The following is a 25296-nucleotide window of genomic DNA, read 5'->3' as shown; positions in this document are numbered from 1 at the left end:
AGTTTATCATATTTAGGATAGTTGTGGAAATTTTCAGTGTCAGCTGCAAGCCATTCAGGAAATTTTTAATAGTGTGTTGAGAGGATAATTTAATCTCAGCTTCATACACTCCCTGGATCTGACCCACATGCAAGTAACAGAAAATCCCTTTTCCCACTTTTGATAGTTGTATGATGACACTCATTCCCCATCTTATTTGGTGCTTGTGCATTAGATCATGCCAGAGAAAATTACACTAAGATTTAGCAACTGTTTGCACTACCACCAATACAGATTCTTTAAAAAAAAAAAAATCAAGATATCAGTTTCTAAATGATGGGTAGTTGTTTTTTAGTGGTGTGAGGGGTGTTTTTGTTGGTTGTTTTATTACTTTGAATAAGAAGATCTGCGAAAAACCAGTAGTTTTTTGTGTTGAATATTCACTTTCTAGTCTTTGCTGTTAGTGTCAGCTGTGAAGATCATAGGGGCTGTAACTGGTCTCCTGCTTGGTTTGTTTGTTTTTAAAGTGTCATATATATTCAATGAGGGAAAAACACAGTGTAGCTATGTTTGACAGCAAAGAGAAGTTTTTATAGATGTTACTGTGCTAAGTGTATGGGATACCAGATGACTATAACATAAAACAAGATTTATGTCTCGAATTGTAAATAACTTTGTTTATAGCTCAGTAATAGAGGACAGCTTTCCTCTTGGCCTCCACAGCCATTGTGGAAGCCTGTGTGGCTCTTGTTCCCAGTGAAATGGGGAAACACAGGATGATGGATGCAGAAATCTGTTTGTTGTTTCCATTTTGTGCTCACATGATATTTGTTTAGCTCTGGTTCTCATATTTTTGTTGGATGTGTTGGTTCCTTGAAATGTCATTTGTAGGGACAAAGCATGCTGCTTTTCAGTGCTAATCATCTACAAGTCAATGTGTGGTGTAATTTGGTTTCTGCAAACTTTTGAACCGTCTTAAGGAACTAAAAATGCTATACTGTATCTCATGGTTAGTGTAACCAAGTACCTTCTAGTCAGTGTCATTCACTCAGTTGGTCTGAATGGGAACTTGAGAAATAATATGGACAGGTGATAACCTCAGTGTGTGATTCCCTTCTCTTCTGCAGGGAATGCCAAGCACATTCTCTTTAGTACATTGGTGTATATTACCTGAAAATGGTTATCTGTGACACTGACAGATAACCTGAGTTATCTATCAGAGAGTTTAGTGTAGTGTGGACAGATTTTAATTTCTCTGAGGTCTCCTAGCAGAAGACTGAAATATGCACTTTAATTATGGCAGCTGACCATTTGGAGCTTTGCTTGTTCCACTCTGCAGCATCCCAGGGGATGTTAGTCACAGGGGTGGGTCTTCACTTGAGCTTGAGATGACATGGCAGGAGGCAGAAAACTCCAAAGAGAACAGATCTTATCCCGTCCTCATCTTCAGCTTTCTTGTGTCAGAGGTTCAAGGGGTGTGTGTGTACCTTTAATGTAGCCATAATTACAGGGATGTAACATCTTATCGATTCATAGACTTTTGTGGATGTGTGCATGTGGTTTCTGCTAACTGATAGTTGTTCAGATGAAAGTAATGTGATAAAACATTTTGGCCTGTAGTCAGTGTCATTTACACCAGTAATGGTAGCCACTAAGTGTAGCGAGTTCAGACTACTATGTGGAAATAGTCCTGTGCCTTGGTCATTCCCTGGTTTGCTTTGAATCTGTCTCATGTTCCTACTCCACCTTATTGGTCAAGATTGAAGTCCTGGTAATTGTGGTTATGCAGTGCAATATTATCTTTTCATATGAGTGACACCTAGGAAAAAATGTGGGTTTATTTTTTCTAATTTTAGCAGCCTGCAAGGTGGCCAGTAGGTAGTCACACAAACTCAGAGGGTGCTGTATCCTGTTTTCAGTGCCCGTCCCTTGGCCAGTGCCAAAATCCAGCCACCTGATCTCATCTGAAGTGAGATGATCAGTCCCATCCACTGGGAACAATTGTATTTAACAGTATTGCTGCACCAGTCCAAAAACCCTGTAGTGAATATTCTGCACTGGTGGAAGAATGTAAAATACCCAAGTGCAACTTGACTGTACTTCAGAAAAGCAGCTGCCTGCTGGTGTGTGATTTAATTTTCAGGGCAGTTTAGTTGTGGGGTTGATTTTTTTGTTTTAATCCTGAGTCTCGCCTGTATTTTTAATACACTTAAAATAATGCAATGGCTGCTTTGTGTGCCACTTCTCCTGCTTTCCATTTCCCCACAGCATTCAGGTGTCATTACTGCAAGGCAGGAGGCAGAGCTCTGCTGCTGGCACTGCTGGGCTTTGGCAGGCAGTGCCTGTTGTCTGGGTAAAAAGAAGAGGGAATTTAATATTGTAGCATCCATAAAAATTGGAGCACTTCATTAGGCGAGACTGTGTAAGGATTTCTTATGGATGGAATTTACATTAATGCATTTTACTGCTCCATCTGAGGAGATCAAATGATAAGCACAGTGTCATGTACACGTTTGTGACTATTCTGTTAAAGAGATTTTAATACTTAATAGTGGTTTTTTTCTCATGCATTTCAAAGCAGCAATTATTTCCAAGGATAAAGATAATGAAATTTTTCTTGATGTTCTCAAGAATAAAGGGGGAAAAAAATGTATTTTAAGGTGTATCACAGTAGGTGAGGAGTTCTGCTCTGTCCCATCCCACGCCTGTGTGTGTTGTCGGTGGGCCTGGTAGGAGTTTCAGCTGCAGGAAGAAATGTTCCTGTTGCTGACATTTCAGAGGCATGCTCAGAAGGGACAGCAGGAAGGAGTGTGGTGGCTGGTTTGGCGTGGGGGTCCCTGGGGAGGGGGAGCAGGCTGTAACCCATCTCAGCTTTTCCCTCGCGCTGGCTCTCACACGCACGCTCGCTCACAGCGACATGTGACTTTTGGCCATATTAGCAGGTTTATCCAAGCCTAGCCCCTCTGACTAACAGATGTAGGGAAAAGGGCATTCTGGGATTGCAGCAGTTGCTTTTGAACAACAATGTCCTTTTTGTAAGAATCTGATGCTTCTTAAAAGATGGAACATGACATCATTACCGTCGATCCAAGAAACATTCCTTCAATAATACTGAGTGTGCTCTGGTTATCAGCTCCCTTCCCCCAGCTCCTTTCTCTTGCTTTTCTGACATGCTTTTTGTCTATTGTTTTGTTGGGAGCTGTAAATGTGAAACAGTTGTCTTTCAGTGTTATGTGCTTGCTAGAGCTGGAATCAAGTGGAATATTGTTGATATATGAAAAAGAAAAATAACAAAAACCCCACTTTTCCTCCAGCTTTCATAAATGTAGTGTGCTTCAGGTATGGGCTGAGCTAGAGCTAATTATTTCCCTTCCCACACAGTATTAGTTATGGTGTTATGCAAGGGAAGGTGGGGATATCACAGTCCCGATCCTGTGCATCCCACTCGGCCTCCCTGGCAGCTGTGTGCAGATGCTGTTGTTCCAAGGCTCCTGCAGTGATCCTGCATCATAGGAAATGTGTGAGTGCTCAGCAGTGCAGTGTGGCAGAGCTGTGAGCAGCTGCATATTTTCTGTATGTGTGTAGAAGTTCTTCTGCTTGGTCCACCACTGGGATTTCAGTGTCAGCTTTTCCTTCTCCCCTGAGAGCGGGCGATCACGGAAATGCATTCTGGGTTGCATTATAAATCTCTTTGAATGCTGACTGCTGGGAGGAAAATGCTGGATTTTGCTTCCCTTCTGTGCTTTCTCTCTCCCATGCATGCTTTCCTCAGAAAAACTGGAGATTGCTGTGGATTTTACAGCCAGGTACATCTCGGCTGTTTCACAGCCAGGCTCTGCAGCAATGCTGGGAGGTCTCTAACGAGGAGCAGGCAGGCTGTGGGACTTGCACATGCTGCAACTCTCCAGAGAGGAGAACCACTGAGCACAAACATGCAGGAATATGTCTTTTTCCATCCTTGCAGGAATTCCTCTGCAGGGACTGGAAAACAAATGATTCATTGATGATCTAGAGGCTTGGAAAAAGGTGGAGTTTATAGTGTCCAGAAAGGGAGGAGAAATGGACAGGGCCTTCTGATGTGTTGTTTAAACTTAGGCTTGTTGTCCTTCACATCTTCATAATGGAAATAAACCTCCAACTTTTTTAAAAAACAAATTTGATACATGAAATAAAAATAAAAAAAGCACAACTCTTGGCCAGACAGATTTTTTTTTGGAAAGAAGAGAGATGTGTGATTAACTGTTTGCCAGTGACAGAATTGTTTTTATTAGTGATAATTTACAGGGATTTGATAGGAAATCCTAAGACCTCCCTTTAGGAGAAAAAGGGCTTTTTATTTGTAGTGGTTTTTTGGCATCACGTGTTGTAAAGATATAGCAAGATTTTAGCACAACTTAACAGAATACTTTTATTTTGGATAGATTCCAAGACACAAAGCTTGTAGTAAATGAAAGTGAGCTCATGGTGCAGACAGAAAGAATTTTATACATTCCCAGTTGTGTCTGAAGTTGCAAGTTCCTCTGAAGAAAGGGTTTGCCAATGGCCTATTGTCCATTGTCTCAAATGCCAGTCACAATTTCAATGTGTGTTTGCCTCTGCTGAAGCAGAGCAGAAGGAGGAGCAGCGGGTGTGGAATTGGGTATCTCCTGTTCTGGATGCTGTTTCTGTGAGAAAAGGATTGCAAGTAAGCCCCTGAAGAACAGACACTTTGTGATAGACAGCACAAAATCCAAACAATTTTTTAGGAACACAGTGGGTGTAGCTCTTCAGAGGGAGGGTGTCACAGTGATGTGCACTCACTGGTGATGAACTGGTCAGAGATTTCTGACTGCTCTGCAGGTGATGGAGCAGATGCTGGAGCATGGAATGCGCCTCATTTTGTGTTTTGATTTTGGTCTCCGTCCTAGATGAGGTCCTTGACTGGTGTCACAGTGGGGCTGTGACATTATCCCAGCACCGGGGCTGCCTGCTCTGGAGGAAGTGGAAGCTGCTTTGCTGTGGCTTGTTTGGGGCTCTTTGAGCAGAGGACAAGCAGTGAAGGATTGCAATCTTTTTCTTGCAGTAATCCATGCTGAAGAGGCTCCATTCATACAGATGAGCCAAGGGTTGAAGCAGCACTTTAAACCCAGATAGTCGGTCGGCTGACTGCCCAGCAGGATGCCATCAACCAGCCGAGCGGGCAGCCTGAAGGACCCCGAAATTGCAGAGCTCTTCTTCAAAGAAGATCCAGAAAAGCTCTTCACAGATCTCCGAGAGATTGGCCATGGAAGCTTCGGAGCAGTTTATTTTGTAAGTAGCACCACGACTTGTGAATTTTAGCTGTGTTACTTTTTAAACTGTGGGTGTAGACTTTTTTGAGCATAATGAGGAAAAGAAACTAACTACTGTGACTTTTTTTGTGTGGTGTTTGGGGCAGAGATGTTATCTTGTGTGTCTGTATGGTCTCAATCCTTTCACAAACTTGCAGTCTCTGCGAGGTGTTTGCATACAAAAAAAACCCCTGGAAACTTTGTCCTTGCCCTTTAGGTGCATCATTATGTTGCAGGCAGGGATTTATGTGCAAATTAAAACGTGGACTTTTGCTCCATCAATTCTGACTGGCAGTGCACTTCTCTTGGTCTGATCATCTCCTTATCACCTCTTGTTCCTTGAGAGAAATTGAGTTCTCTTCCCCTTTGTGCATACCCCGAGGCTCCCTTAAAGCCATTCTTTATGTTTGACACCTGAGTGCGGGTGCTTTTGTTGTCATTTGTCCTGTCACATCCATTCCTACTGCAGGCAGGAATCCCAGTATCCATCTGCATAATACTTACCTGACATGAAGGGATCCTCATGGCAACCTCAGTGCAGCTTGCTGTGTGCTAACCAAATATTGTGGGGCCTTCATTAAAAAACACTTTCCTCAGAAACCTTTTCACGTTTATAATTATAGGAGGTGTGGCCAAACCTGCCAATTTCCCTTCAGAAAGCCATTTGTGTCACTATTTTATGAGAATGCCTATTCAGTGTTAATAATTGCAGCAGACCATGTTGGGAACCTTCCAGCACAAATTTAATACAGCACAGATGAACTAATTAGGAAAAGCTTCTTAATTTTGTTCCCTGCTTAAAACTATGAGCCACCACTGTCTGGGAACAGATCTGGGGGAGGAAGTGTTTTTTAACGAAACAATCCTCACCTGTGGCCTTAAATTCACCTCACTTTGGTTAAAGAGTGAATATCAAGGGAGGGAACTGACAAATCTGTCTTCCTGCTATGTGGAAATATTATTGAAGAAATATTGTGGAAGATTTTTTGGAACACTGTATCTTTCAGAGGCACGCATGGACCACACAGATATGGAAACCCAAAATGCAGCTGCAGATAGGCTGTGAGCTGGAAGCAAACAGCATTCCCAAACACCAGCAGGAAGCTGCCATGAGGTTTTTGTAGCCTGCCTGAACTTTGTCCTTGTGGTAAGGGCTGATGGCCCATTACCAGCTCCATCTCCAAAGCAATTGCAACTCAGAGGTCGTTAATTTCTAACCATTCTTTCTCTTTTTCCCCCACCATTTTAAATCACCAGTTCATTATAGATCGGTATTTACTCACTATAGAGTGCAATTACTTGCTGGCATTTGGATTGTGCTTATTTGTCAGAAAGTACCTCCGATTTGGCACTTGCATAAAGACAAGTCTAAGTAGTGCATCACACAACCCCAGACCATGAGGGGATTCATTTTTGTCAAGAGAAGGTTTCTGATAAAGACACTCTATTGCTGTTTCTGTATTAGGAAGTTTAAACCTCTAAGTTTTGTGTTATGTCTTTTTTACTACCAATGGTTCTGAGATGTTGAATCTGAAACTGTTCCATGCAATGTGCCCCATCCTTCAAACAGAAGCCCAAAAGATCAGAGAGACAACTCTGGAGAGGGAAATTTAATGTGAAAGCATGAAGAACTGAAACATAGGGGAGTCTGTCTCTTGGATGCTTTATTCCTCTGTAAAGCTAGAAATAAAACTTTTTAAGTTTCTTGACAAAATTTTGATTCTGCTACGGCAAACAATTAAACTTTCTCTAATTAACATAATATTGGATTATAGTTAATAACTGCTTTAAATGATATTACTGAAGCCAGTGACATACTCCACTTTTTCTTTGTGCATACTTTGCCTGTATCAATCCTGAAGCTACTCTGGTCACCAGATGTTGATCCTTTGTGTGGAGCTTTTGGAAGAAAGCAGGATATATGTGCATACATGTCTGCCATGAAACAAGCCTTGCTCATTTGGATGGTTAAAGGGAGCTGCCCTTGCACATCTTCCTGGCTTTTGCCTAGGAATTGTTTTTCAATTATCCCAGATCACAGGGAAACTAAAAAAAGCAAATGCAACTCTGTGATTTTAATATTTCTGGGGTGTCAGCCAGGACAGTTCTCCCTCTCTAGGACTGTAGCTGTTCAGCAAACTCTGTCAGGTGTTGTTTGCTTGGGTTTTCTGGTGCAAAGCATCCTCTCTCCAGGCAGCTTTCATGGCATGCAGCCTGCACCAAAAAATGTGGTTGATGAATAGATGTGGGGGTAATTACCCAATAGAAAATCCATTTAATCCTGGAATCTCCCCTACCTAATTTAAAATAGAGTTTAGGGTTTCACTGATAGTTGTGCCCATCTTCCTTCCCTTTTAGCACTGTTCCCAACAATGGGTGATATATATTGATCTTATTCCTGTCTCTTTGTTTCTGTTGCATCCTTCATAGCAGAAAGTTCCTTTCATATATTTTTTTTTCCTTTTATAATTGATATGAATTTTGCTGGTTCACCTCATGGTTTTAGTTTCTTAGAAACTGCAAGTCTGGCACCTCTGAATCATTTTTGGTATTATCCTTACCCTACTCCCTGCTCTGCAGTGTAATAATAGCTTTTGCTTGACACAGGAAACCTACTACACTGGAACACTGCAGATGGAGCAGAAGAATAACCCACTCTCTTTTGTTAGAGCTGGGTTCCTTCTGCTTTACTGTAGTATTTTGCTTCCCTGCTTTATTGGCAGTTCTTCACACAGTTGAGTTTCAGAGATTGTCTTTAGTCAGTAAAGATCTAACAGTCAGAATTTGATTCTTTTTTGTTTCAAACAACAAAAATAATCACCCCCCCAACTTTACAGGTAGTAGCAGTGAGAGGATCCTCTGAAACAGAAAGAAAAGTAAAAATAGTATTGGTTCAACCTTATCATAGCCAGTTGAAATAAAGACTGGCAAGGAATTCTGGGAATCTCTTTAATGAACAGCAGAATTAAAACATGACTGAAAAACCTTTTTACAAAAGGCAGAGCCCTAGTACTTCATTAATCCATGTTCTGGTAGGTTGTGCTTGATAGTACAAATATATTAAAAATCAACATTTTCATCAGTCATCTGTGAATGCTGTGGTGCACATTATTCTGATTTATATCATTTGGCTTCATGTCCAAGTTGATTATTATTATTATCAGAGAGACTCAGAGGTCTTTTCCTCCACCACCCTCCTGTGCTGCTGAAATCTCTAACAGAGGAAATCTGGGATCTTATTTGGAGCCATCCTTCCTGCAAGGTGCTGCCTCTCCTGCTGTGGGGAATGAGCCCTTGCTTTGGTGCTGAATGAAACAAAGCTTCTTGTCCAGTCCTTGCCTTGCATTGTTGCTGTCTGAAGTCAGGAAGTTTGCCTTTGAAGTGTGAAAAACCATGTGCATTTATGGTGCAGTGTAAATAACAATACTGTGAAACTGAGAAGCCTCATCTGAAGATGGGTCACTTGGATTGCTGCCGTGTCTCTCTGTATCATCTGCCTTCCTTTAAGGCACAACATTCTTGGGAGCACTGGGGAGAAACCTGCTCCAGACACTGGTGGCTGTCTCCAGTGCATTGTGTGACATCTTTCCACATGGATTGAATGGAACTGGGTGGCTGAGCCTTGATTCTGTTTCATGAGGAATGGACCTGGGCAGGGAGAGAAGCTGATTTAGGGAAAATCCCTTCTACTTGAATCAGAGCTGAGTTTTAGTTTAAGTCACAATGCTTGACTCCTGCAGAGACTTGGTGGATGCTGAGCATGGAATAATATCACACCTTGTCTCGCTTTCACTTTGGAAAGAAGTTTCTAATTCTTGCAGCAGTAACACCTCTTGGAAGATATTTCAGTTTAATGCTCTGCAAAAATTAACTAAGACTAGAAATTATTTGATGATTGTGTGTGGTTTGCATCTTATGGAACGCTGGGGCCTGGAGCAACTGATGGATTGTGTTTTCCTGTTACAGGCACGTGATGTGCGCACCAATGAAGTGGTGGCCATCAAGAAAATGTCATATAGTGGGAAGCAGTCCAATGAGGTATGTAGAACATGTTGTATTTTAAACCTTGATCATTGCAAATAATTACTATATTGGGATGGCTTTAGTTAGCTTGGGTTCCTGCAGGAGAAATATTTTCTGTGACTGTAAAGGTGAATAAGAGTACTGTGTAAACAAATCAATTTACTGTTCAGTGTATTTACTGTTCTGTGTATTCTGTATATCAGTGTAGTCTGCTCCTGAAAAAAGAGAGGTGGAACTATACAAAAGGCTCTTTTTGGGACCACAGAAATGTGTAGACAGGAAAAAAAATTAAAATGATGAGTTTGTATGTTGGTGTCTTACTGCCCTTAAATGTTCCATTTTAAATACGTCTCCAAAATCCAGGAATCCAGGACAAAGGAATGATGGAAATGGATACAGTAGTGAGAGGGAGCCTTGCTTGTACCGAGTAGTGAGGCAGAATGCATCCCTCCCTGAATGACTGTGCTCATGAGCAGCTGAAACAAAGGCAAAAGAGTGGTGAATGAATGAGTGTGAAAATCTGAACAGCAGCATAATTCCACAAGAATTGCCAGAGCCAGGGATTAAGGCAGTCTTTGCAGAAGGGTCTGTAGAAGTGGGCCTCTGAGATTTAGATATTAAGTGTTTTCATGGCCACCCCAGATGTGTCTCCTTTCCTTGGGATGCTTAGCAGAGAGAGCTGATTTTATACTTGAAGTATTTAAGTGCTAATACAGATTCTTGAAAAGCCCAAGATGACACAAGCAGCTAATTTGATATTATTTCTGGTAAATAACATCTATCAAACCATGGCATGATTTTTCAACAGAGGTATTTCTCATAAGCATTTTGTCCAAAGCATTTATGATTCCCTCCCTCCATTCTCTATATTCCAGTCTTAGCAGCAGCCTTGCTCTGATGAGTTCGACTTACAGCTCATTGCTTTCTGTGCCTGCCTTTTGTGTATTGATCATCTGCACTCCAAGGGGCTGAACTATTCCTTCCTCTGTGTGTGTGTCTGTGTAGGAGGTAGAGGTGGCAGTGTCTCTCCAGCAGTCCTGAATTCTAGCTTCAGAGTTAAATTTGCTGTGCCTGTTTCTGTTTTGTCGCTGCGGTGACTTGTTTAACTGTGTACTGATGAAAGAATAATTTGTACTTGCTACTTGTCCTACTGTTTTAATTACTGTGAGCTATAAATACTCTATTCACATGAATGAAACAAACTGTGCATGCTTCAGAAATAGCTTTTGTTTGTCTTCAATGCGTATGTTTCTTTATTTTGAAGAAAGTAATAAGAGCAGGATTAAAACACTTTCTATTTTACATCCATATTTATTTGTTTTGTTCAGAAGTTCACTGGAGTTATGATAGAGCTGATGCAAAGAAAATTGATTAAGGGCATTCTGGTATCATTTAGTTTCATAATAAGATATTATCATTGGTGGGAAAAAATTATTCTCTCAAATAATGTCATATTTTGTACTAAGAATAGGTTTAAAACCTTTGAAAAATGTAGTACTGTGCTCTTAATGTGATCTTGGAGCTTTTTTTTTATGCAGGAAATCATGAATACTTCTTGACTAATGCATGACTTCTCTCTTCCCAGTATAGAAATTTAACATGATGCTTTCTTGGTTTGGCTTTTATTACTTAGTTCCTCAAAGCCTTTAAGGCTGAAGGTAAAAGGCAACCAAGTCACTCCAGTGTCAGTGAGAGAGTTTGTGCTACAGCTGCATTGTGTCATCCTGTAGCAATTCTGGTGTTGAGAAATGCCTAATGTAGTCAATCAGCTGCCTCACTTGTGGGCTTCTGTGTTCCCTGGTTTCATGTGTTTCTCTAACCCTAAAATTTTTATTGAGGCTTGGCACATGTTTTCCAAAGCCTTGGGGAAGGTGGCCCTCTGTCCCTCTGTGAGTACTACCCACATACCAACACGTGAGGAAGAGTGTGCTGAGAGATTAACAGGACCTGGAAACCAACTTTTGAGCCTTTTGGTGTTGGGTTCCTCTCCCTCTGGTTAACTTCACAACTGATACTGTTGCTCAAAAACATTTGCAGTGTCAACACACTTACATTTATGGCTGCATACTTTAATGGTTTCAGCTACTGCATTTGGTTTTGAAGGTACTTTCTGTGGTTGTAGTTTTTCTGTGGCACTCTCAGACTCGTGCCTTCATTACCTGAGGAGATGTGGATGTGCAGCACATGGGGGGACTTGGAGGTCTCTGAGGGAAGCAATGTCAGTGTCCAGGCACACGTTGGAACTTGACATTTTGGCCTCTTCTGTGCTTTAAAGTTGCACTAACAGAGCTCCCCTTATTATAAACCTGGCTTTATTTTATCTGGTTTTTTTTCTCCAGCAGAACCATTCCTTTATCTGGTAGGTAACTAATTTTAAATTGGCCCTCGTAAAGATTAAACTAGTAATAGAGAAACATTATCAAGAATGTACTCAGATAGTTGGCAGCTGATAAAGGGAGGCTCATCCAGTGTAATATAGTGACTAGTAGGGATAGGTCTTTATAGTAACAAGACTTGAGAGAGGCAGCTGATCCTACTGAAGGACGCTTAGCACCCACATCTCTTTCAGGTTGGGGTGTATGTTTGATTGGACAACAGAATTGCTGTCCCTTAGTAGAGGATCACTTCTTTTTTGAGGACTTGCTCAGATATTGAGTGTTTACCAGTATATCCTATTCACACATACAAATATATAAACATAAAGCATTACATTGATGAGAAATCCTCGCATTGAGCCTAATTGATCAGCAACTTATTTTGTGGGTCTGCTGCGGAGTTAAGCAGTGAATATCATAGTGTTGATACAAACTTACTTTGATTTGAACCTTGAGATAGTTTTGCCTTTTGAAATAATGAAACTACATAGTAACAACAACAAGAACAAGGTAACAGTTCTAGAAAGTCTTTCTGTTTATTTTATTCCCTACAGAAATGGCAGGATATTATTAAGGAAGTCAAGTTCCTCCAAAGAATAAAACACCCCAACAGTATAGAATACAAAGGCTGCTATCTGCGGGAGCATACAGCATGGGTAAGCAAATGCTGCTCTGCACTTCTCTTCCTTGCTTTAAGGTGCTTTGAAATCCCTCCAGCTGGATTTTGGGAGGCACCTGAGCACTGGTGTTGTACAGACTGAGATGAGCATAGCCAAGGGCCTTACAGGTGCTCAACAAACTGAATGTACTTTCTGGAACCAAGATTTAAAGAAATTTGCCTTTTTGCTTAGATTAAATGTTGCTGTTCTAGTGTATTTAGCTGGATAAACTTGAGTATTTGAAATAATGTGCACCCATCACTAATAAAGTTTTGTAGTGCAATATACTAAAGAAATCATATTATTGAACTAATAGTTTAAGTTGTAAGTACTGTTTTGTGAGTTAGCTTCAATAAATCTGTAGGGCAAAGTTTTAGTTTCTCTTTTTGAAATCTGTCTGGGACAGAATCTTAAGTAAATCCCTAAATAGCCCTTTAATACTCTGATAAGCTTGTTAAGTGCAGTTTAACATTCCTGTTAAGTATGTGCATATAAAATATGATATGTAATACAATATCTAACTGGTCATGAATGTGCTTTAGCCTTCCTTACAAGTGGTGTTGCTTGGTATCTTACACAGGAAGGTTATGCTTAATTCCAGTTAGAGCTGTACTTGTGGGAGGGGTCAGTGTGACAGTGCTGGGATGGAGTTTATGGTACAAGCAATATTTGCTTTGTTATGGCAACCTGCACTCTGTGCTCCAGGGATTAGTTCTAGATTTCTCCGTACAAGTCTAAAAAAACCCATGTTTTCACTATTACAGATTTTCTAACTACTTTGATTTCTTCCTGTAACAGCTTGTTATGGAATATTGTTTAGGATCAGCATCAGACTTACTAGAAGGTAAGTGAATCACACATGTTTATTTGATGGAAAGTCAGAAGTAGAGTACTGAACTAGGGGGTTACAGCATTACAGAATTTTCCTTGAGTTTATAGTTTTGTTTGGGGCCGGAGTGTGTATAAATAGGTGCAGTTTGTCAAATTCTTGCATAGTTGTAGTGGTTTTTCTGTAAAATATTGGTTTTCCCAGGTTCTTAGCTTCTCCTTAGTTTGTATTATTTTAAAGTCAGCTATTTGTTTGCTTCTGAGTTTTAGGTTCTCCTGCCATGACAGTTCAAGATTTACTTCTGAAAACCCTTGCTGTTGATCCAAATGCTTACTAACAACTGTAGGCCTGTTGACTAGAATAGCACTACAGCAGGGTTAGGGTTGTGCTGATGAGGTCTTTCATTAAATGGTCATTTTTCTATCAGACTTCTTATAATGGCCTGGCTTTGAAGAGATATGTGTGGCCACTAAGTTGTTCCTTTCCTTGCCAGAAGCATTTCAGGACCAAAAGCTGAGCTGCCAGAATCTGATCTGTGTTGCTACAATTTATCTGTGTGTGAATTGCTGTAAATTTCTGGGGTTTGGGGTTTCACCTCTTTAATGGAAAACTCAATACTGAGTCTCAAGAAGTTACTTGGGAGACTGGTCACATAACTGACAGGAATGCAGTTTATGGTTGGAGAATGGTCCCTCTGGTAGTAAATAGCTGCTGGTTTACAGTTAGAAGATTACATCTGATTATAGAATGTACTCTGTGAACTATTTTTACATTTGCTTCTCATGCTGAACCCAGTGAAAATGGACTTTTAGTATTTCTGTTTACATTGTTACCAGTACTGGCTTGCATGCTGCAAACTGTATTGTTTTCTGTAATATTGAATTTCACATAAATTCTTTCCTTAAGTTCATAAAAAGCCATTGCAAGAAGTGGAAATAGCAGCAATTACCCATGGTGCTCTCCAGGGATTAGCATACTTGCATTCTCACAATATGATCCATAGGTGAGTAGTTACACTTTTGCTGTCTCATATACACTTACACATAATTTGTTTTGTTGATTGTATCCTCTCCATCCCAAATTCTACATTGTAAGCTGAGATTTGCTTTTCACAGTATCCATATGCTCCAAACAAGTGATTTGTAGTAGTCTAAAAACTAGCAAGACTAACCTGTAAGACAAAAGAATCCAAAATCAAGAGCCACTTTAAGCAATTAACCTAATGGTTAAAGACTTTGTGTTTGGAGGAAATGTGAATATTTTGCAGCTTGAACATGTGAATATTGGTGTGTTTCATAGTCTGTCCAATAGGGAGTTTCCTTCTTAGGAGGGGAGTAATACTGACACTTGTGTTCTATCACCAGAGATATCAAGGCAGGGAACATCCTGCTGACAGAGCCAGGACAGGTGAAACTTGCTGACTTTGGGTCTGCTTCCATAGCATCTCCTGCCAACTCATTTGTGGGGACGCCATATTGGTAAGCCAAGAGATTTACTCATTTCTGGCTTTGTGAAGTGAAAGGATCATGCATTGGCTATTTAATATACTTGGGTTTATTGGAGCTAGCTTTGTAATCTTCCAGTTGTGGTGATGATTAAAATGTACTTTGTTAGAAAAAACAGTTTCAATAGTAAGCAGGCTCTGAGTTCCAAGAAATTGTGTATCCCTGTGTTTGTATTCACAAAAAGTAATAAAAACATTTTGCTTTCTGCTTAGACTGACCTAAAGTGATAGAGGTGGGATTGAATCATCTGTAATATATTTTAATCACTCCCCCCAGTGGTTTAAACAATTCATGTATTCTCACCATGTCTGGTTGTTGAAATAACTGAAGTGTTTTTTCTTCCATAGGAAAGGCCAGGTTCACTGAACCACCCCTTTGCAGATCCCTTGTATGCTTTTGATCTCTTACACCTAATCTGTGGTGTTTACTCAACTGCATGTTATAATTATTTCACCACAGTTGGTCAGCCAGCTAAACTATTGGAAATGTGGGAGGGTGAGAAGGTGATGATAGTCACAAATGGAAAGCTGGGCAAGCACAGGAGAACATCACCCAGCCTCTGCAGGCCTGCACCAGTGTGGGTGCCTGGTCTTTCTCCCAGTATCCCATGGTCGTGCCTGATAGCTTGGGGAATATTTGCTTATGGTGGTTGAAATCAGGGAAACAGCTTTTTCATACTGATGGAGATAATGTGTTCCACTGCCTATTTTGAGCACCGGTTTCTTTTCTTAGGATGGCCCCAGAAGTGATTTTAGCCATGGATGAAGGGCAGTATGATGGCAAAGTAGATGTTTGGTCTCTTGGAATTACCTGTATTGAGTTAGGTAAGTTATTTCCTTTGAAAAAAAATTAAAATGTTATTATTTAATACCTGGAATTTATTCAGTTGAATCACAGTGCGGAAGATTTGTGCTCCCTTTCTTGTCCTGGTTTCTCTGGGCCCTGAGCTTTAGAAAAGAGAGTGAGATGTGCTTTCTAGAATTCCAGACCAAGTCTCCAGTTTGATGTTTATGGAACTGGTATTTTTATTACCTGAAGAAAAAGAGTTATATAGACAAAGAGAGTGGCCAAGTGATATCACTAAGGGTGTTCACATTCTGTGGGAGAGGCAGTTAACTTCTGAACTGAAAAACAGTCAATTGCTGAGCAGCTTTAGAAGTGAACCATTAAGGGTACCAGTCTGGAGATCTATTTAGTGCTATAAGTTGATATTGTTTCTGTGAAAATTTAACATACACTAAAAATTTTGCAGTGATGAAGTTCTGGAGAAGTTGACAACTTCAAAGCTGTATTCAGTGTGTGTTGTCACTTCTGAATAGATTTTTTTTCCTTAAACAAAAAGATACTAAATAATCCAATTTTGAAGTGGTAACCTGAAACTCAAAGCCTAAAGAAATGATGGGCATTGCATTGCCATAGAACAGACCCTTTAAAGCTTTAAAGCAGGATGTGAGTTTAAAGGGACAGTGTTAGTATGGCATTCTGTTTAAATTTAACACATCATGTTTTCTTGGAACAAAACCACCCTGGCTGAAGCACACCATGCACGCCACTGCTCCGTGCACCTGAGGCTGTCCTCCCATCCTTGTCAGATCTGATTGCTCCTGCTCCAACCCATCCTCCATGGAGGAGCACTCAGCCAGGCAGTGAGAGCTCTCAGGAACACACTAATCCATGTGAACTGCACAGTTTAGCTAAAAATGCTGTCTGGCATTCCAAACTGTCAACTTCATTTTCTTCCAGGACGCGAAATAGATTCTTTCTTCAGAGCAGAGATTTTGTTTGTTGGGCTCTTTTTTTTTTTTTTTTTTTTTTTTTGCTTCTTGGTTGCCAATATAAAGCAAGTAGAAGGGGTGTGACTGTCATGACAGAATCCTGCTCTGAGTGGAGTAAGGAGACTTGGCTGGCTGCAGGGCTCCAGGAATGCAGTGAGCTCATGGCCACCACACCCCCGGGAGTCCTGCACGCCGCGTTCTTGCAGGATGAAGCGTGTTGGGCTTCGTCTGCGGCTGCTGCCGTGGTGGGAGGTGAGACTAGGTCAGGACAGCAGAGCAGTGTAGGCTGGGTCCATGCCTGGCTCATTTGTGTTGCTTTGAGTAAGCATGGGAAGGCAGCAGGGAAATGAGATGTCTTGTAGTCTTCTCAAATTATCACTTAGTCTTAGAAATGGTCTTATTGAGGGCTCGGTTTCAGGGTTTCCAGAAGATTTCTATTTTATTCAGGTGAGCTAAGAGGAAAAAAATGGTAGAGAGAACAGTCAGTTAAAATAGTTAAATGAATAATGTGTCTGATCCTTGATAGCAGCAGCTAGTTATCTGACAGATTAGAGGAGGTAAAGTGCTGAATTTGAGGAAAGACTGAAGTCCTCAATCTACCCGTTCTGAGGAATTTGTAGGGCTTAGTCCATCCTGCCATAGCCATGAGTGTACCGTGATCTCTGATCCATAGTTCAGTGCTACTATTCAACTCAGAACTGAGCAGACTAAGAAAAGCAGCATTATTTTTTCCTTGTTTATTTTTTTGAGGAAGGAAAGTTTTCTGTTGCATTTTCAGTAGTTAGGAACATCCTCGTGGCCTGACCAGCTTCTCTGGAATGTCTATGGCAAGGCTGAGCTTTATAAAGTTTGCCCCATAAACATTCTGATGAAGCTTCAATTTTGTTGTTACAGTGAGATCATCTCCTTCCTCATTAGGCTTTCATGCTGTGTCAGTCTATAAGAGTAATACAAGCTTGAAAGAGAGAAGAGCCAAAGAGAGAAGGCAACTCTCAAAATAGTATAAAGAGTTGGCCTGTTGCTGACTTCCTGCCCATGTGCTTAGTCAGTTAAGTGTGATTTGATGGTTCTTGTAACCAGCATTTTCTTCATCACTGCTATCCTGCTAGAAATAAATATTTCTTAGCTTTTTAGCAACTGTAGATTAAAAAAAAACAAAGGGGGGGTGTATGAAGCCAGGAATGCTTAGTGGCTAAACACCCAGTATAGAGCTTACAGTTAACTTACTCCTATTTTAGTACATTACAATGAGTCAGAGAACTCAACTATGATAAACCACGTAATTTAAAAGCTTGAGAGGACAAGGCATTTGATCTTCAAAGGGCTTTCATCTTCTGCAATGGCACAGGACATATGCCAACATATCTGTCTGATTGCAGGGTAGGGTTGGTTTGGGGTTCCATGTTCAGGCAGTAGGGATTTTGCTGATGTGGTTTTCTTTTTAAAGAGATGTAAACTGTAAAAAAAAATAAATAAATAAAAAGAGCAACAACATGAGACTATCTCCCTATATAAAAAGTTCTTTTCTCTTGTGTGCAGCGGAAAGGAAGCCTCCTTTGTTTAACATGAACGCAATGAGTGCCTTATATCACATAGCGCAGAATGAATCCCCTACACTACAGTCTAATGAATGGTGAGTATTGCTGAGGGAGGAATGTTGGAGGGGATGGCTGTAAATGGAGTGCTTTGTCATGCTGAGTTCTTGAAATGGCTGGAGTCCTGTTGGGAGGATGTGAGCTGGAAGGTTCTCATTAGATTCACTATACATTTTGTACACAAAATTGACCAATTACTAAATATATGTTTGAGACCCTTCACTGTAGTAGGAATAGGACAGGCTGCTGGAAGAGCTTAAGATCCTGTAAAGAATTCCGTCCATGGGTCAGTAAACTTCTGAAGCTCCCAAGCTAGCCAAAACTGTGGGGTTTAGGTTTTTTTATCACAAACCACACTGTCAATTTCTAAATCCTGTTTTGTTGAAGTATTGCTTTGCAAGATGAAGACACAGCTTGTGTGTGGCAAGTGTCTGTTGCATAAACTTCAGAAGAATAAAGCACAGTAGTAACATTTTGTGCCTCCCAGCCTCAACAACTGTCTTGAAAACAACAAATACAGTAAACTAATTTCAAAAGTTAAAAACTTCCTAATTATGGTTTACTGAACCGTAGTTCTTGGCCTAGGAGCTATAAGCATCCAGATGTGAGGATCTTGACTCCTTAATGAATTAAACTGGGTTGTTAACTTTGGTGGATTTTTTTTCCTCTCCTTGACACAGGTCTGATTATTTTCGAAACTTCGTAGATTCTTGCCTCCAGAAAATTCCTCAAGACAGGCCTACATCAGAGGAGCTTCTGAAGGTTGGCTTGCTTGTCCTTTCTGTTTTCCATGTGGTATTAAAAAGGACTGTGCCCTGTGATGATGGTTTGTCTCACCTACTGTACAAGGTTATGGTTAATGATGCTCAAACACCTTTGAGCTGTGAGTGCTGTGGGATGTACTGAGCTGGCAGCCCTGGCTTTGCTGCCTGTCTGCAGCGTCTCAGAGTGTTCCCCAGGTGACTTTCCAAGCCAGCCTTGGAGTTCTCAGCATAAAAGGTCTCTCCACCAAGGTGACACTGGATGACCATCAACTTGTCGAGAGTTTTAGTTTATAAACTCAATCGTTCCAGTGATTATAATTAATCCTGACAGAGCTGCCATGCATTAGCTAACAAATACCTTTTGTTACTTCCCTCTGTGTTCTGTGCTATAGAACACTCCAATGTACTTTATGCAGTACCTGAAATCCACTGTTTGGGAAAAGAAGGCAAAAAGAAACCAGTTTTTCCTCCCTCTATTTTTCCTTGGCATGAAAAAGCCTCAGCAGTCTGCAGGCTTTTTCTTGCTTTATTTCTTAGCTTCTTTTTTAATTCTTCATTTGTGCTCCTGAGTGCTGCAGGTACTTGGCTTTGCTCACTGTAGTCTGGAGACAAAGCCAATGGGGTAGATTGTTGCAAAAGGCTGGCATGTGAACAGAACTCAGAGAAGTTGGGTGTTGGAGCTGCTTTTTTGTGTGACTTTGATGGATTTCCTTTGTGGCATCAGGTGGCATTCAGAATTTTGCTAACTTGTCATTCTCTTTACAGTGCTTCTGACATTTTGGGTTTCTTTTATCCTGGCCCTGCTTCTGCTAAACAGTGTTTTTCCAAATTTTTTGCATTGCAGGGAAAAGGATGCTATTTATGAGGGTTTTATCAGCACCTTTTTGCATGGTTTTACCTAAAAATGGCTCTGGGGACTTGTGCCTCTTTGAAAACTGTCTATTCAGAAAGTAAATGCAATTATCCAGGAAAGGTTTCGGTGTGGGTGTGTAGTCCTGCCATTTCAGAATTCTACAGATTGGTTTTATTTTGAGCAATGTGCTGCAATTAAAGAGAACATTGATGGAAATGAAACGTTTAGAAATGTATTCCTTCCATAACTATAGTCTGAAACAGCTGCATGCCACTTTACAGGGACAGGTAGGGAATGTGCCATGTTGGAAACAGCATTGCAGTTCTCCAGAGGAACAAAATGAAAGTAGTGGTGGTGTTAATAATGACTCATGCTTCCACAGCACATTGCATCTGGAGACTGCAAAAGCTGCTTCTGACATACATAGACAGTTCTTGCTTTACCTATGGGTAAAATATAGCACCTTTGCAGAGAAATGTGGTGAATATCTCCAAGAGAGGAGCAGAACGTGGGGAACTGTTCCAGGACCAAGCTCTAAGGTTCACAGCCTATTTTATGACTCAGAGCTGTATGATGAATATTTGATTCCCAGGCTTTTCTAAACAAGGAAATGGGATTTATACTGAGAGTTAGCTGATGAGTTAATTAACATTTGGTTAAAGATACTAGCCAGTCTAGCAGCTTTAGCTTTTATTTGGTATTTGTTGCTCTTCCCTCACTAAACCAGTAGATGATGTTTCTGAAGTATAAGTTTATAGTGAGCAAGTTTTCATGGCATGTAAAAATGCTGTTTCTGGGTTTTTACACCTTTATTTTTTGGTACAATCATTCTGAAATCTATCTTGATTGCAAAGTCTGAAAATAATACCAGCGTTGGCTGTGAAGGTGTTCTCCTCCTGTGCAGGGAAGAGGGCTGACAAACCCAACTAGAGCTCATCACTGTGTGCTCAAAGCATGTGCATTGGAGGCATGAGAGCCACTTACCTGTTTGTGTTCTGCAGCACATGTTTGTTCTTCGAGAGCGACCCGAAACAGTGTTAATAGACCTGATTCAGAGAACAAAGGATGCAGTGAGAGAACTGGACAACCTGCAGTATCGTAAAATGAAGAAGCTTCTCTTCCAGGAGGCCCACAATGGCCCTGCAGTGGAAACACAGGAGGAGGAGGAGGTGAGAGAAATGCTGGATTTCATCACTGAACCACAGAGAATGAACTGTCATTTAAATAACCACAATTCAGATATTGCTGAAAAGAAGGGAGGCTGTTTACACACCTGGCTGTAAACACTGTCTCCCTCTTTGTGCTCGGAATAAAGCTACCTCAAGGCACAAACAAGGACAAACAGGGTAGATGCCTAGTGCTGGCAAGAAGCTGTGCCATGTGTTCATGCTTGAACAGTCAGCTTCCAGTCCTGTAAATCCTCTCTTTCTTTGCCTGTTTATGAGGCTTCATGAGGACTCTTTAGCAACTGCAGTTAACCTCTGTTTTGACCATGTGTACTGAGAATGTTGTTCTAAATCTAAGGCATTGAGGTTTTTACTTAATTTATTAAAAAAAAAAAAAAAAAGAAAAAAGAAGAAAAACAGGTCATCAGGGAAATTGATTTCTCTTTTTTGGGTTGAATGCTGCAGTCACCATGCAGAGAAGGAGACTCTGAATTCCAGTTCTCTTGTACAGAAAAGAGCCTGCAAGGTGCAGGGTCCCAGCTGAGCACTCAGGTGATTCTGGTGTCACAGCAGTTTTGGTGACACGCTGTGGCTGATACATGATAGAATTCAGCTTGTTAACAGGCTTGCTGTTGAAAAGAATCTGACATCAGCCAGTTAATCTTGACAGGGCTGACTCTTTCTCTCCTCAGCATCCCACAAGAAAAACGTTTCACGGCAATGCCTGGAGGGTGGAAAGTGCCATGACGTGGCAGGTGGATGCCTTTAGAGAGAAATGCAATGAATATTCCATTTGGTAATGTCCATGGGTACCTCTGGGATAGGTTTGAATTTTCTTTCTAATTCCTTTCTCCTAGGAACAAGATCATGGTGTGGGCAGGACGGGAACAGTGAACAGTGTCGGAAGCAATCAGTCCATTCCTAGTATGTCTATCAGTGCCAGTAGCCAAAGCAGTAGTGTTAACAGTCTTCCAGATGCCTCGGATGATAAGAGCGAGCTGGATATGATGGAGGGGGACCACACCGTGATGTCAAACAGCTCTGTCATTCATCTAAAGCCGGTGAGCCCTGGATTCTCACTGCACAATTTCCAAGGTGTAAAATGGGAGAGAATTTGGTGCAAAGTCACCTGTTCCCATTCCCAAGTCATTGTCTGCAGTTTATATTATTGTGCCCCAAATTATATATATGAGTGTGCACTGGTGACTTGGGAAAGCGGCTGTGAAGATGGTTTATTTTTGTCAATTCACTAAAAATTATTTGACTAATGGAATTGTTTCAAAAGCAGTTTGCTTTATCAGGAGGAGTTGGAATGGGAGGTTGTAAATAGGTTTGGTGGCTGACTTCAACATGCATAGCACTGCCTTGTGGGACAACAGGATGTGTGACTTCCCCTTTTTACCTCCTTGTTAGATAATTCTTAAAGTCAGGGCCTACAGTAGGACCTGAAATCAGTTCTGCAGCACTCAGCTTCCCAGCACTTGATTTGAATATTTTGTTAATAAATAAAGTGTAGGGGAAAAAAACGCAGCAGAAACCACTTCCCTGCTTTCCCTCTGCCAGATGAAGGGTGGGCTGGGGAGTGCCCTCTGAGCTGGGCTGCTCTTGCCGTGGAGGGGTTATCACTCCATTTGCTCAAAGCACTACCATTTCCGTGGCTGATGATAGGTGTGGCTAGAATGTCTTGTTCTTTGCCCAGATATGCAACAAAGACACAGGTATTTCCTCAGGGAGTTAATTAGTATATCATATCTAACTCGTAATCGCTCTATGATGAATGACAAACTCAAAATAAGAATGTGCAATACACCATGACAAATTTTAAAATTTGCTTTGAGGTATTTCTGCAGTGGGTGTAATGAAAATATTCCTCTCTCTTTCAGAGCTACCAAGATGTTGTTTTTGTCTTTCAGACTCGATAAAATCTACTTTATAGCTTTTATGTTGTGTTGCAGTAAACTGTTTAACTCAGCTTTCACTTTTCCATTATTTTTCCTCATTTTCAGCTTTCGTTAGTAATCTTCCTCTTAGTAATAAAAATTCAGCATGAAATTTCTGAAAGCAAAGGTCATAGGTCAGAACTCCTTTTGCAGTATATACCTTCATCAGCAGGAGGATCTTTCAGGGCTGATGAATGTAAAACGCTTTTTTTCTTCCTTCCAAATAAAAGGACCAAAATTAAAAATCTTTAGTAACTCAGTTTCTCTTTATTCTCTGACATTAATATTTGCTGATAAGGAGGAAGAGAACTACAGAGAGGAGTCGGATCCTCGGACAAGGGCATCAGAACCCCAGTCTCCTCCCCAAGTGTCTCGCCACAAGTCTCATTATCGGAACCGAGAGCACTTTGCTACCATACGCACAGCGTCGCTGGTACGTGGAGGGCTGGTCTGGGGACAGCTCTGCAGGAGGGCATGCTTTGAACACAGCCCTGTGCCACTCCTCAGAGCTTTCAGAATATCACCACAATATGAGCAACTCCTCAGAGCTTTCAGAATATCACCACAATATGAGCTATCTTCATTGACTGAGATACTGGCACTGAAATAATTTAGCGTCGGTTAATAAAAGCTTCAGTGAGATACCTGGGCAAATGTAATTTGTGTATATTAAATATTTTAAGTCTCAAATCCGATGTGCTCTGTAGAATATAGGAAACCATTTATAATAATAAGCTGGTTTTTATTTTCATATGCATATTATGAATATTTGTGGGTGTGTGTATGTATCCACCCTCATTGTATTAGGCAAAAAGGCCGTTATTTAGTACCAGCTTTATAACAATTGTACTGTTTTTCTGCTGGAGCCCATGTGAGCTTATCTCCTACAGCAGAATTGAGTTTTTAATCTGCTCTGCTGCCATTAGGATGTGTGCTTTTCTTTACAACAAAATCATATTTCTTAACTGAATCGTTTTCTTTTGTGGTTTGAAGACTGCTGAAAAGCAGATTAGGCAGCATTAACTTCCTCTGGCCCGATGTGGTTATCTTCCTAGGTGACAAGGCAAATGCAGGAACATGAGCAGGACTCTGAGCTCCGAGAGCAGATGTCTGGCTATAAACGTATGAGAAGGCAGCACCAGAAGCAACTGATGGCATTAGAGAATAAACTGAAGGCAGAGATGGACGAGCACCGCCTCAGGTTGGACAAAGATCTCGAAACACAGCGTAACAATTTTGCTGCAGAAATGGAAAAGCTAATTAAAAAGCACCAAGCAGCCATGGAAAAAGAGGTAGGAGGTTATGGTTTGTCAGACCAACCCATGTTTGTTAATTACATTGAATTGTCCACTTCCCCTCACTGATGCAGAGATGACAGTGTGGACTCTGAGATGTCTTGTTCTCAGGAGCCAAGCAAATTGGTAATTAGAAAAAAGTTAATACATCACCTCCTTACACTGAGGAGTTATGTAACTGGAGAAGTCCTTCACGGCAGTAGGTTGTACTGAATGTTAGAATCCTGACCCCAGAAAAAACACTGAGGGTTTTCCTCTCTCTTGCCCTGTCTGTTCTGTCAATAATTGCCTGCCATTGAATGTTGTGGAGGCAGATTAGCCTGCAGAGAAATGTGCCAGCTACACTTAAATGTTCACTGTCTAGTTGTGTATGGATATGGGAGGGCTGTGCTTTTAAATAATTGATAATGAAGTGGTGCTGCCTACAGCAGTTATTATCGATTTTTGTTCATCTCTGATCTCTCAGTGGAAGGCTGAGGTTATAGTTTATCATAAGGTTTAGACTTTTTGAGGCAAGATTAGCTGAACAATAGGGCTGAGGGAATGTGGTGTTGGAGGAGAACCTTGATGGGATGGGGAATGAGGAGAGAGTGAGGACAAGCTCCTCTGACTTGGACTTGTCCAGACATGTGGTGAATATTGTGGTGGCTTCCATGAGTCCTGGGTCCTGAGGCTGAAATTGGACATGAGATTTAATCCTTTGGGACTCAGACTGACTTGCTGCTGGATTTGCTTTAGGCTAAAGTGATGGCCAACGAAGAGAAGAAGTTCCAACAGCATATTCAGGCCCAACAGAAAAAAGAATTGAACAGTTTCCTGGAGTCCCAGAAGAGAGAATATAAACTCCGTAAAGAGCAGCTGAAAGAGGTAACTCGTCTCCAAAAAGAAATGTGTGATATGGTGTGAGAGTGGTGAGCATGTGAAAATAAAAGTGACTCTGCACCACAGATCTTCCACAGGATTGCAGTGAGTTCTGCATTTCATGAGCACAGTCCTGTGTGTACTATATTTGTTTCATATCTTTGACCTTTGAATAAGAGAATTAATTTTTTAGTTAGTTGTTGGTAACTATATGTTTATCTTGTGAAAGTACAAACCTCTCCATTGTTCAATGCTGCTTTTTAGCCAGAAACATGCAAAGTTGGCAATCCTAAGGAATGAAAAAAGTTTATGAGAGGTCATGAAGATTTTTCTCATACATTGTTGTTTGCAGGTAGTGGCCATTCCCT

General features: G+C 40.9%; 1 protein-coding gene across 2 annotated transcripts in view; it reads left to right on the top strand.

Moving 5' to 3' along the window:
• Positions 1-25296, top strand: part of TAOK1 (TAO kinase 1) — a 65592-nt gene that overhangs the window by 22781 nt on the left and 17515 nt on the right. For both annotated transcript variants that reach the window (XM_026797229.2, XM_005493672.4), the window contains exons 2-15: positions 5042-5268; positions 9255-9326; positions 12241-12342; positions 13144-13189; positions 14081-14177; positions 14539-14652; positions 15412-15503; positions 17994-18087; positions 18730-18811; positions 20668-20835; positions 21690-21893; positions 23071-23205; positions 23828-24064; positions 24806-24934. In XM_026797229.2, the coding sequence (XP_026653030.1) occupies positions 5137-5268; positions 9255-9326; positions 12241-12342; positions 13144-13189; positions 14081-14177; positions 14539-14652; positions 15412-15503; positions 17994-18087; positions 18730-18811; positions 20668-20835; positions 21690-21893; positions 23071-23205; positions 23828-24064; positions 24806-24934 (1704 nt within the window). In that variant the 5' untranslated portion in view covers positions 5042-5136. The remainder of the gene's footprint in view (positions 1-5041; positions 5269-9254; positions 9327-12240; positions 12343-13143; positions 13190-14080; positions 14178-14538; positions 14653-15411; positions 15504-17993; positions 18088-18729; positions 18812-20667; positions 20836-21689; positions 21894-23070; positions 23206-23827; positions 24065-24805; positions 24935-25296) is intronic.

The sequence above is a fragment of the Zonotrichia albicollis genome, chromosome 22 (assembly GCF_047830755.1).
Source record: "Zonotrichia albicollis isolate bZonAlb1 chromosome 22, bZonAlb1.hap1, whole genome shotgun sequence".
Lineage (NCBI taxonomy): Eukaryota > Metazoa > Chordata > Aves > Passeriformes > Passerellidae > Zonotrichia > Zonotrichia albicollis.
Note: the sequence above shows the minus strand (reverse complement) of the source record. Positions and strands in the feature narration are given on the sequence as shown.